The 12,804-nt window shown below is 43.8% G+C and overlaps 1 protein-coding gene across 18 annotated transcripts in view; it reads left to right on the plus strand.

Annotated features, from left to right (window-relative positions):
* The window catches only part of SPOCD1 (SPOC domain containing 1), a 77,024-nt gene that overhangs the window by 27,408 nt on the left and 36,812 nt on the right, over positions 1 to 12,804 (plus strand). For 9 of the 18 annotated variants that reach the window (XM_072827352.1, XM_072827351.1, XM_072827336.1 and 6 more), the window contains exons 2-6: positions 2,573 to 2,728; positions 4,918 to 4,991; positions 6,876 to 6,951; positions 7,070 to 7,158; positions 8,326 to 8,418. In XM_072827352.1, the coding sequence (XP_072683453.1) occupies positions 6,881 to 6,951; positions 7,070 to 7,158; positions 8,326 to 8,418 (253 nt within the window). In that variant the 5' untranslated portion in view covers positions 2,573 to 2,728; positions 4,918 to 4,991; positions 6,876 to 6,880. Of the gene's footprint in view, positions 1 to 2,572; positions 2,729 to 2,760; positions 2,777 to 4,917; positions 4,992 to 6,875; positions 6,952 to 7,053; positions 7,159 to 7,495; positions 7,634 to 8,325; positions 8,419 to 12,804 lie in introns of those variants that run through there. The other 9 variants (XM_072827341.1, XM_072827337.1, XM_072827339.1 and 6 more) reach the window with 9 other exon arrangements.

Here is a 12,804-nt window from a genome sequence, read left to right on the forward strand (position 1 = left end):
CTCTCCGCCCCATCTCTCCATTGATTGCTCTAGGTAGCACCTGGTCTGGGTCTTCTCTGTCCTCTTTGCAATCTATAGTTAATTTATAAACTCTACCTCCAGCTTCCTTCAGGATCTACCCTTTTGATTTTCAAGAGCATTTTTCTTCAGCAAAAGCAGCTTCTTGCAGATCAAAGGCTCTGCCTTTCAAAAATGTGGTTTCTTATGTGGGCTTCAGCAGATGATCCGGAAAGTTAAAAAACAATGCCATCTGAACGTTGGCTCTTTCTCTCTCTTTATATTCCCGATATAAAAGCACTAATTCTCCTGGAGGTAAAGTGGAACCTCTGATTGACGTGAGGAAGTGGAAAAACTAAGAGCAAAATTGTTATTTTTGAGATATATACTTGCGGCATTACTGCATGTTCACGGCAGGCTTGTTTTCCCCAGTCTGTTACTTGTCTTTCAACTTGGCTCTTGTGGTCTCTGTCATTCTGAAGATGTAGTCAAATCTATCCACCTTTCCTACTTTTCTTCTAAAGCTTTCATGGGTTTTTTTCATATTCAGTTCTTTAAATCAACGGTACTTTGTATGTGTGTAAGGCAGAGTTCAGATTTTTTATCTTTCAAATCAGAGAGCCATTTGTCCAAATGCCATTGATTACATAGTCTATATTTTCCTTGTGGGTTTGAAATGCTACCCTTAAGACAGATAAACAGATAGGCAGACAGTCTCTCTTCTGCTATCCTGCCTGCCGATCCCTTGTGGTGTAGTCAATAAATTCCCATCTCCTTAAAAAAAAAAGATAGATAGGATGAAGAAAAGAAAGAAAGGGAGAAGGAAGGAAAGAGAGAAAAAAAAAAGAAGAGAGAAAAGAAAGAAAAAAAAGAAAGAAATTCTCTTGTTTTATAAGTATTTTTATTTCTGGCTCATTTTTATTCATTAAAATTATTTTTTCTTGTGGAGAAAGAGGGAAATGGGAGTTACTGCTTAATGGGGACAGAGTTTCAGTTTGGGAAGATGAAAGAGTTCTGGAGATGGATAGTGGTGATGGTTGCACAACAGTGTGAGTGTACGTAATGCCACTGAACTTTATACGTAAAAATGGTTAAAATGGCAATTTTATGTATATTATACTACAATAAAAAATTCTAAAAAAATTTTTTTTGGATCTTCTAATCTTGTGTATTTTTTCTTCCTGTTAGACTTGAGAATCAGGTTGTTAAATTCCATAAAAAGTACCTTTGATATTTTGATTGAAATTACATTAAATTTATAGGTTACTTTGGGGATAACTGACATTTTTTTTAAATTTATTTATGATAGTCATACAGAGAGAGAGAGAGAGAGGCAGAGACACAGGCAGAGGGAGAAGCAGGCTCCATGCATAGGGAGCCCGACGTGGGATTCGATCCCGGGTCTCCAGGATCGCGCCCTGGGCCAAAGGCACTCATGTTGCACTCATGCAGGCGCCAAACCGCTGCGCCACCCAGGGATCCCCTGACATCTTTATAATACTGAGCTTTTCCACCCAGGAACATGGTGTCTTTCCATTTATTCAGATCATTTTTAAAATATTCTTCAGTAAAGTTTTATAATTTTATTCATATCAGCTTATTCCTAGATATATGATGGCTTTAGTCGCCACTATGAATGGAATCATGAGTATAGCACAGGGGCTGTCACTCAGGTCTGTCCTCAGCCCAGCCCCTGGGATGAATGACTGGATCCAAAAGACACATGAGTCAGGAAGTAAAAACTGTCATTTCATTTAAAGCCTCTGCAATAGGCAGCAGGTGTATCCAAGCGAACTGAGCCGCAGAGGCTGGCAAGGTCAAGAGGAAGGACCTTCAGGATCAGAGAAAGCCAAGTTTATCACCTGTGTGGTCAGGAAGAGGGAGAAACTGAGATGATGAAGGTTGGGACCTATGCTCACCTTGAATACTGATGTGCCCCAAATGCCTCTTTCATTCTGCAGAGCAGATTGTGGCTTTGGAGCCAAGAGACCTGAGTTTGAACCCTGGCTCTGTCATTACTAGCTCAGTGGCTTTGGGCCACTGATTTTGCTGCTCAGAAACTAAGTGTCCTCACCAGCAAAATAAGAGTGTAATGTAATTCTAATTACATATTTAGTTGTTGGATCATTTGTCTGTCCCCTCCCCCCCCCACCGACCTGTAACTCTACATGGGCAGGTACCAATTCATCAATGTGCAGGGCTACTTCTAGCCCATCCAGTGCTTTTGAAGGAATTAGGAAAAGGCACCCTTCTGAGCAGACACAGCTTTGTGAATCCAGTCTGGTGATTGGCCTGTTGGCTGGATCTTGGCTCCCACTTGTCTCTCAACTGAGTGCCCTTGTGTAGTGAGTGACCTGCCCCAGTTTGTATACATAGTGCTTGGCACAGGCCTGGCAACATGAGAGGTATTCAAGGAATTCATCGAATAGATAGATGATTAGATGTGGGGGCTTAGGGAGAAGGAGATGAGGGAACCCCTAAGGGGTTCTCACTTGAGCTCAAAAAGAAGTCCTCTGCTTCCAGATATAAAATAACACAGATTATTCCAAGTACTTTATCTCTCTTAATTCTACAGGTGCTGGGGATGGTGTCCACTAGCACCTAGGCTGTGACCTCTACAGGAATGGTTCAATCTGATGATCTGGTGGGATGGAAACCCCAGGTCTTAGGAAGCCTCCAAGAAGCATCCTCACTCAGGGAAGAAGAAGGAGACTGACTTGGTAACAAAACTGTGAGCAATCTAGGGAAGTGAAGACGAAGAGTAGATGAAGAATCACTGGTATGGGAGGGGGTACTTTCTGAGGAGGGGAAAGAATGTGGTGACCTGGGATCCCTGGGTGGCGCAGTGGTTTGGTGCCTGCCTTTGGCTCAGGGCGCGATCCTGGAGATCCAGGATCGAGTCCCACGTCGGGCTCCCGGTGCATGGAGCCTGCTTCTCCCTCTGCCTGTGTCTCTGCCTCTCTCTGTGACTATCATAAATAATAAATAAACCAACATTAAAAAAAAAAAAAAAAAAGAATGTGGTGACCTGAAGGATGAGGAGGATCCAGACACAAGAAGTGTGTCTGGAACATGCTTGGATGTTGGATGGAATGTGCAAAAGTCCTGACACTGGGGACGGGTTGCTTAGCCCCCCTGGGGAGCTGAGTATTGGCCAATTTGGCTAGTCCTCCATGCCTCATTTCATAAACTTTTCAATAATTAGATGCCCTTTGGGATTTTTCTACACTACCTTCGTCTTTCTGAACTTTGTGAGGTTCAAATAACTGAGACATACCCTCACTATACCACCATCTCCCCGACATGTACTTGGTCTCTTCATATAGGGCCAGCCTAGGTTTGACTGGGTCATCTCACCAAGACCAATAAGAGTCCTAACTCCAAAAAAAAAAAAAAAAGGGTCCTAACTCCAGGGCAGCTCTGGTGGCTCAGCGGTTTAGCACCGCCTTCAGCCCAGGGCGTGATCCTGGAGACCCGGGATCAAGTCCCATATCAGGCTCCCTGCATGGAGCCTGCTTCTCCGCTGCCTATGTCTCTGCCTCTCTCTCTCTGTGTCTCTCATGAATAAATAAATGAAATCTTAAGAAAGAAAGAAAGAAAGAAAGAAAGAAAGAAAGAAAGAAAGAAAGAAAGAAAGAAAGAAAGAAAGAAAAGAGTCCTAAATCCACCATGTATTGGCTGTGGTCTTTGACAATCCTCACAGCCTCCTTCTCCATCCATAAAATGGGGATGAGAAAATTGACCTCACTAAGTTGTTGGGAAGATTCTGTCCTCAATAATAAAGGCAAATAGTGCAAGAATAAAGGGGAGACAATTAAAAACTCCAGGAAAAGGGCACATGGGTGGCTCAGTTTGTTAAGTGTCTGACTTTGATTTCAGCTGAGGTCTTGATCTCAGGGTGGTGAGTTCAGGCCCCAGTTGGGATCTATACTGGATGTGAAACTTACTTAAAAACAAACAAACAAACAAACAAACAAAAAACAACCTCTAGGAAAAACATAAAGATGTAGAAAGAAGGAAATATACAAGCCACTTCTTAACTCAGCAATGAAGAATGTTTAGATGGTGAGGGTAATCCTTAAGCTTTTAATTTCTTTTTCATGTCTTTCTGTGCTGGCCAGAACTACCAGTGCAACACTGAACAAAAGCAGTATTAGTAGGCAACCTTGCTTTGTTCCTGACTTTAAAGGGAATGGTTCGCATATGCATCATCAAGTATGAATGCTAGCTTAAGCAGCTGTGGGAATAGTGAAATCTGAATCCTCACAGAACCTCTGATCTTTTTCTTCTTGCAACTAAACAGTGGTTTTCATGCTTCAACCATTCCAAGATTCCACAGTCCCAGTGCAATGAAGTTTAAGCCTTTTAAAAGCCTAGCATTCAAGGCCTCTTACCCTTTCCCAATTCTGAGTCTTTAGGATTTACCCACTCATCCCATTCCAGATGTCTGGACATTCCAGAACACACCCTTCATGAGATCTTAAATTCTATCTCAGAATATCTGTCCTTTGCGTTCTTGCCTGCCTGCTTTTCTCCTTGTCTGGAATACCCTTCCCTTCACGTACTTACTCCCACTTATCTTTGAAAAGCCAACTTACCTCATTAAGGAAACTTGCCTTCCGCCCACTCCAGCACTCGGCATAAGATTCATTTATAGTCTGGGGACACAGGTCCCAACACATACTAGGGTCTTTATGTATGTGTCTGTTGAATAAACACATATGAACTCCTGACTAAGACTTTAGGTTACCGAAAGGAAGGAAGTCCTGTTCTTCCAACAAATCCAGACTGTGCTTTTGCTTCAGCCTCCAAACTCCCACACATGTTCAAAAATGTTGTCTTCTGCCTTTATACTTGATCAGCAGTTTGGCTCAAAATAAAATACTTGAGTCACACTTTCTTTCCTTGCTGACTTTGTAGGTGGTGCTCTATTGAGTTTGAATGCTGGATGCTGCCATGAAGAAGTCAGAGGCCAGCCTGGTATCCACCCCCTTGTAAGTGACTAGTTTGCTTTGGTTAAGCTGCCCAAAGGATTTTTTTTATAACTTTGAAATCTTATACCTTTATTAGGACATATTTGATATTGATCATTATGGATCAGTTTTCCTGGGTCTCATTACCTTTTCAATGTCTCCATTTTTCCAAGACATTTTCTTGAATTATATCTTGAAATATTTGTTTGATGCCATTTTTTGGTTTACTTTTTCTGTTACGTGTATATGGTCTCTGTCATTTTCTCTCATCATTTAAACTTAAAAAAAAATCTTTTCATTCCATTTCTCTCATGTTCTCATTTCTATCCTCTGTCCCCTGTAGTGTTTCAGCAGAGTCTGTGCTCTTTGGCACTACATCCACGCTAACTTTTATTTCTGTGTTATTGTAATTTTCCTGAATCCTGACAGCTTGTTTTACTTCCTTTGGTGTTTTTGCTTTTATTTCTGTGAGCTCTTCTATCTCTTCTCTGTACTCTTGTTTAGTAGAAATAAGCCCTTGGCATAGTGTGTGGTGTATAGTGGGAATTTTGTGAAGTTCCTCTTCATTATCAAGGTGACTACTTTAATTTTCTTGTATTTTCTGCCAGGCTTTCATCAAGTCAAGATGAATTTTTTGCATACTTGTGATCATGCTTCAAATCCAATTTTGCAGTATGCTTGTAAACCTAACTATTATAAGCATTAGTTTCCACACTTTTGTAAGTATTTGACAGTGGCACACCATGCCATTGAATCAACGTGTCATTATTTAGGTGACCATTCTTCTGCTACTGGACATTTTGTAGTGTTACAAATAATTTCCTATTGAATTATATATTCTATGTTATTGTTGCTTTCATTTGTACCTCATTTTTATTTCCTAACGCAAGTTGAATGTTCTTCCATATTTACTTACTACTTCTATTTCCTCATTTGAATTGCTTGCTCGTGACCTTTGTCCGGACAGATATCTCTTAGCAACCTATTTTTCATTGGTGGGTATGAAATCCTTACATAATATAGACATTAACCACTTGCCATTTTCCCCATTCCCAGGTGACATTTACATTTTACTTACTTTTCTAACACACAAAATTTGGTGTTTTACCTATTAGTCTTTGCATTTGTGATTTCTTTGACTTAGTACATTGTTTATCCAACAAATACAGTGTGAGGACCTGGTACATATGACAGGTGCATGGAGAGGTTTGGAGTGGGGGAGTAAAGGACACCCCAGTTCCTGATTTCCAGTTAAGTTGGGGATGCAGACATGAAAACAATCACAGTGTTGTCCCAGTAAGGGCTAGAACTGTGAGGATTGCAATGGCAGCTGCAGCAACAGCCAATTGAGCTAGCTCTCTGCATCCAGCCCCTTTCCAAGAACTTGCATACAATATCTCATTTAAACCTCACAACAGCTCTGTGACTTATAGGAGGAGGAGGATCTTCAAAATCATTACAGTTAGGGAGAATGATCTTCAGACTGCTAACGTGACTTATCCACGCTCCAACTGTTACTAAGAGTTGAAGTCAGTATTTGAAATCAACCAGTTAAGACTGTAGAGCTTGTGTTATTAACCACCCTACCAAACCAACTCCCAGGGGCAGGGTGGTGATGGCAGCAGTGATAGTGATAGAGTTGCCCATCAAGGAAAGCCTCCTGGAGGAGATGAATCAGCACTGAGAAATAAAGGGTGAAGACAATTTCACCATCAGGCAAAGGATTGTGGAGGAATGAGCACCACCCAATTGTGGTCCGTTGAATCAAATGTATTGTGTGATATAAGGAGAAGCAGATTTGCCCCCTGAGAGACTGTAAGTTGGCCAATAGCCAGCCTCAAAGTACAGGTGGTTCTTTCCTAACCCACATTTTACTGTCTGTAATAAACTGTTTATTCCCCGCAGTCTCCATGTCAGGTGCTGGGGACACAGAGGTAAACAAGACACTCAAGACACCTGCCCCATGGAGTTTATATTCAAGGTGGGGGAAATAGACAAGAAAGAAAACGTACTGAATGTTAGTTCTTGCCCAATGTTCTTAAAAATTCCTTTTCTACATTTTGATTATTCCTTATATCTCAAGTTCCTTCTTCCCAAAGCAGAAGCCTGCCTTCTTTGAAGCAAGGGCGCAGGCATGTGACCCACTTTCCTTCAATCCCACTCACCCATCGGAGATACCAAGAAGGCGGTGAGCTCTGAGTGGGATCAGATGCATGTGGGGCACACCTTTTGCTGGCCTGGTGGCGGCCAACGCAGTATGGTTCTGGAGTCAGTGACAGTGGCAGCAGCTCCCTCGTCGGTCCGATTTTATAGTGTGCTTCTTGGAGATGCCCCTGTGAAGCTGCGTCTAGAGCCTGTTTCTCTATCATCCGATAAGCCTAACATCCCTAAGTAAATTCCCTTTCTAATTAAACTGGCCGGAATAGATAACTGAGAGGCTAAGAGATTAGCCCAGGGTTCCCCAGTGGTAGTTCTGGGACCAAACCTAGGAAAGGAAGAATCCAGACCCTGATCTCCTATCCTAGGTACCGCTGGGGTGATACCCCACCTGGTGGGATCAGGCCGAAAGGGTTTGCTGGCACCCTCACATGATCATCCATGCTCAGCCTGGGCAGAACAACATGACTGCCTCCCCTCCTTGTATCTTCCTTGAGGACTGCAAGGTGATGTGTATTGGGATGGGACTGTGTATTTTTAAAATTTTATTTTCTATTTTTTAAAAGATTTTATTTTTAAGCAGTCTCTACACCCAACACGGGGATCGAACTCACAACCCTGAGATCAAGAGTTGCATGCTCTACAACCGAGCCAGCCAGGCACCCCAGATTGTATATTCTTATTAATAGTATTGTTATACAATTATATATCCATCTTATACTCAGAAATAAGTAAGGGGCTAGAGCCCAAATGGACTTGTCCCAGGAAGGGAAGAAGGAGAGAAATAATCTAGGGTGTGCGGCCTTGGGGTTGTGAGCCATCCCGACCCCGCATTATCTATGTGAAGGAGCCTGGCTCAATGCCCCTAGAAGCCACATTTATGCCCTTTGACGTCACTGTTAAGACTAACTGCACAAGGGGAAATGGGGGCTCCTGCCACCAATTCAGATTCTGCTTTAATTAAATCAGATCTTGTCCAGGGAGACAAAATAACTCGCCAAGAGCACTGAACTGGTGGCAGGGGGAAGTCAATTGCACAGAAATGGCTTATCTACCAGGCCAGCCTGTTAGCGGTGCAAGGCAAGAGAGAGGTGTTTTTCTGTTGGATGCATTTCTTTGCATTTTCCAAGGCTGGCAGATCAATAGCTACAAACAGCTAAAATAAAGTTTCGTCTTTGCTCTCCATACCCTCTGACAGGAGATGACGGGCCACTGGATAACTCAGGTTCCCATCAGATGTTACTGCTGTCAGCAACTGCTGTCCATGACCTACTCGGAACAGCCTTCAAAGGTGAGGGCTACTGTGCCTTTTTCAGAGATATGAAAACTGAGCCTTGGAGAGGGACATCATGACCCAGAGTCCCAGAGCTTATCCTTGGCCTTAGGCCTCTGTGCCTGCAAGGTGTTTGTTATCACAAGCTAGGTTATTGCCATTGTCAATTCCCCAGGCTAGAGAGTAATCGTGACCCTCAGAGAGGGAATGTTGCTTGCTCAAGGTTACAGAGCTAGTGGATGGCAGGGCTGGATTTAGAAGCCGGCTCGTGGGATCACAGAACCCCCTGCTAGGAGAGCTCATTGGCCTGGGCTGGTCTGGCCCCTGCATGCCTGCCCTGGAATCAATGGGAGATGGGCATCAAGACTCGTGTTCCTCTGAGAACCCCTGGAGGGAGAAGCAGGCTCCTTCCCCATCCACAGTAGCAAGGGCATCAATTCCTGGCTCTGGAAGGATCTACTCCCCAAAGCTGCAGCTCTATTTTTAGCCTTGAATCCATCAATAAGTGGAGCCTGGCAGAGCAGGCAAACTCCTGGCTGCCTGGTATTAATAAGAAGAGAGAATGGGACTGTTTATTAAGCGCTTTCTGTGTGCTGGGCATTATGCAAAGTGCTTAACATGGATTATCGGCCTAAATCTTTACAACATTCCTATGAAACAACTACTATTATTATCATTTTATAAATAAGGAAAATGAGGCTCAAAGATGTTAGGGGATTTGCTTGAGACCACACAGCTGATAAACTGCAGAGTCAGGATCCAAAGGCAGGTCACACCCAAGTCTGTGGGACCCTGAGTCCATGCACTTTCCTCCTTACCGTTTTGTCCAATAGAACAGGCCCCTGGCTGTGGGGCAGCCTGGCCGGTGAGGGGGTGAGGGGCTGGGGCAGGGCAGGCTGGCTGCAGCAACCAGGATACTAGGAGGTGCTGTGAGGCCAGAAGGAGCCAAAAGCTCCAGCTGCTTGTGCTGTTGGTTGGTTTCTGTCACTGAGAAGAGAAACCCAGGCCTGGGAGTCCCCAGATGGAGAAAGGCTGGAAGAGCATTGTGGGCAGAAAGAAGAGCATAGGCAAAGGCAAGGAGATATGAAGTGAGGCTGGTTCAGGGCATAGTGAATAGTCTGGTAGGATTTGGGCAGAGAAGGAAGATAAGGTCAGGAGGTGGGCAAGATCCCAAAAGCTCTTCAATCCCAGTCAGGGAGTCTCCGTATTCTGGATCCTGGAAGGACTAGGGGTGGAAGAGTGGCATTGTCATGTCTGAGCTTCAGAGCAGGGGGTGGATTTGAGAAAAAGGCCGGGGAGAGGGAGACAAATGGCTATCCCCACTACTAACAGTAATAACAGCTTCCATTTGTTGAACACCTGCTATGTGTGGCTGGCCTCATATTAGGCCCTTTTCATAAGCGATCACCTAATATACAGGGCAGGTGCTCCAACCGTGGTGGCTCTGTGAACGCTTTTGTTATTCCTCTTTTACAGACGAGGAAACAGAGGCTTTGTGAGGTCAAGTGACCACCCAGGGCCACCAGAACGGGAATCTCCAGAGACCTTGGTGCCATGCTGGCCAGATAGGAGGGTGCAGAGTAATAAACAGTCTCTGGCAAAAGGACATTTATCTGAGGTCTCAGGAATGGAGACGATAAGGTAGTTTTCAAAGATAACAGAGATGAAAAAAAATTTTTCCCTTTAAATCAGTTTATTCTCACACTGAGGATAGCAGTAATGTTACTAAGGTTACAAAGTGCTTCTGGGCTGAAACCAGTAGAAAGCCTCAGTCAGGGGAGAGGGCATTGTGTCTGCAAGGCAGTGGCTAGGGGTGGGATAGAAGGGCAGGGTCTCAAGTTCTGTGAGTCCAGCAGCTCTGAGGTCTCCCCTGATCAGAGGTGTGGCCAAGGCTCAGGGTTCGGAGGCCCAGTAGCAAGTTGCAGAGGTGAGTGAAGGAGGGGGTCGGTCTGAGTCCCAGCTGCATCTGACATCAGCAAGGTCAAAGTCTCTAAGGAGGGGGAAATATACCACCACCACCACTGCCACCACCAATAATGAGGACATGTGAAAATGTAAAGAGACACAGGAGTCCGCTAGAAGAGCTCCCAGTGGCCCAAGCTGGAATAGTTTGAGCAACAAAATAAATACGGCAGTGTTGGGCCACAACCCGAAGTATGAAATAAATATCCATGAGTCCATACTGATATTAATAAATGATTGGATAAATGGTATAAATAAGTGATTGAAAAAAGACAGATCTCCCATATGGAATTCCAAATAATTTATGTAGATATTCCACCCTCCAGGAGGTGGCTCATAGCTCCCCACTGCTTATGTGTGGGCTGCACACAGTGACTTCCTTCCTAAGAGAACTGTTGGGGAACAGAGTTTCCTCAAACATGATCAAGGTCAACATCAACAGTGATAAGTCATGTCGATATGATGTATGTCCATCCTCAGTCCCTGGCAGCCTTGGAAAAGGTCCACTTTTCATAAAACAAGCATACCCACCTGGGGTAGCCACAGCTCCGGTTCATTCCTGGCTGTCTGTCCACAACCCTGCAGGATGGGGATGAGGAGCCCTAGAGGACCCGACGTTGCCTAAGTGGCTGGGAGCTCAGGAGCATGGGAAATGTGGTCACTTCAGCTGCAACCAGGACTTCGAGGGGCCACCACATCCAGGGGTGTCTCGGGAGGGTACACTCGACCGGGAGAAATTAAAGCACACGCGTTATAAGGTTAAGGATAACTACTAAAGATTAGAAACAGGAAAATCTAATTTCCAATCTTCGGAGGAAAATAAAGGGACTAAGTGTGATTTGATAAATCCTAAAGAAGGCAAAAAGGAACACAAAAGGAAGCGGGGAATTTGTAATAAGAAAGGATATGCAGCCAGAGTAGAAATAAGACCAAGTGTATCAGTAGTCCCAGACATATGACTAGGTTAAACACATCGATGAAAGGCAAAGATGCTCTGATGGGAATTCTAAAGTCTAGCTATATGTCATGTACAAGAGGTGTGGTGAAAAGCAGAACTTCACATAAAGGTTAAAAATAAAAGGGTAGAGGGACGCCTGGGTGGCTCAGCGGTTGAGCATCTATCTGCCTTCAGCTCAAGGCGTGATCCCCGGGTCTTGGGATCAACTGCTGCATCGAGGTCCCTGCATGGAGTCTGCTTCTCCCTTTGCCTATGTCTCTCCCTCTCTCTCTGTGTCTCTCATGAATAAATAATTAAAATCTAAAAAAAAAAAAGTGGGGGTAGAAAAATTATACCAGGCAAACTCTGATCACAAGGAAGCAGGGTACTAATAAATTAAGCAAATAATAAATGAATAACTAATTACTGTAATAGTTTATTATTAATAATAAATGAATGAACTAATAAGTGAATTAAAGCAAAAGAACATATATGGTAAAAAATCTTTAAAAAAAAAAAAGGAGGGGGGCGCCTGGGTGGCCCAGTTGGTGAAGCATCTGCCTTTGGCTCAGGTCCTCATCCCAGGTTCCTGAATGAAGACCCACATCTGGTTTCCTGTTCAGCAGGGAGTCTGCTTCTCCCTCTCTCTCTACCTCTCCTCCCAGCTCGTGCTCTCGCTCTCCCTCTCAAATAAATAAACAAAATCTTAAAAAAAAAAAAAAAGAACATCGATAGGAAGGAAGAGAATATTTGGCACAAATAAAAGTTGTAATCTGGGATCCCTGGGTGGCGCAGCTGTTTGGCGCCTGTCTTTGGCCCAGGGCGCGATCCTGGAGACCCGGGATCGAATCCCACGTCGGGCTCCCGGTGCATGGAGCCTGCTTCTCCCTCTGCCTGTGTCTCTGCCTCCCTCTCTCTCTCTCTCTCTCTCTCTCTCTATCATAAATAAATAAAAATTAAAAAAAAAAAGAAAGTTGTAATCTACCCAAAAGAGGTAAAAATAAATGAATGTGTATGCACCTTAAATGGTGTTTGAGATATAAAAGCAAGAACTCAGCGAAGTAAAGGAGTTGACAAAAAAAAAAAAAAAAAAAAGGGGCAACCCGGGTGGCTCAGCAGTTTAGCGCCGCCTTCAGCCCAGGGCCTGATCCTGGAGACCTGGGATCGAGTCCCACGTCGAGCTGCCTGCATGGAGCCTGCTTCTCCCCCTGCCTGTGTCTCTGCCTCTCTCTCTGTGTCTCTCATGAATAAATAAATAAAATCTTAAAAAAAAAAGGAGTTGACAAGTCCATTAAAATCATGAGATTTAAAAACACCTCTCCTAGAAATTGATAGATCGAGTAGATAAAAAATAATTAAAAACACGATAGAGGATAATGTGGACTGATTCACTCCACATCTGTTCCCACATACAGGCGTGCTTTCTTATCTTGCAGAGGATGGAAAGCCGAAAACGATTTCCCAGAGTCCCTTACAGCTAGTGTTCCAAATGTGGATTAATTTCT

The sequence above is a fragment of the Canis lupus genome, chromosome 5 (genome assembly GCF_048164855.1).
Source record: "Canis lupus baileyi chromosome 5, mCanLup2.hap1, whole genome shotgun sequence".
NCBI lineage: Eukaryota > Metazoa > Chordata > Mammalia > Carnivora > Canidae > Canis > Canis lupus.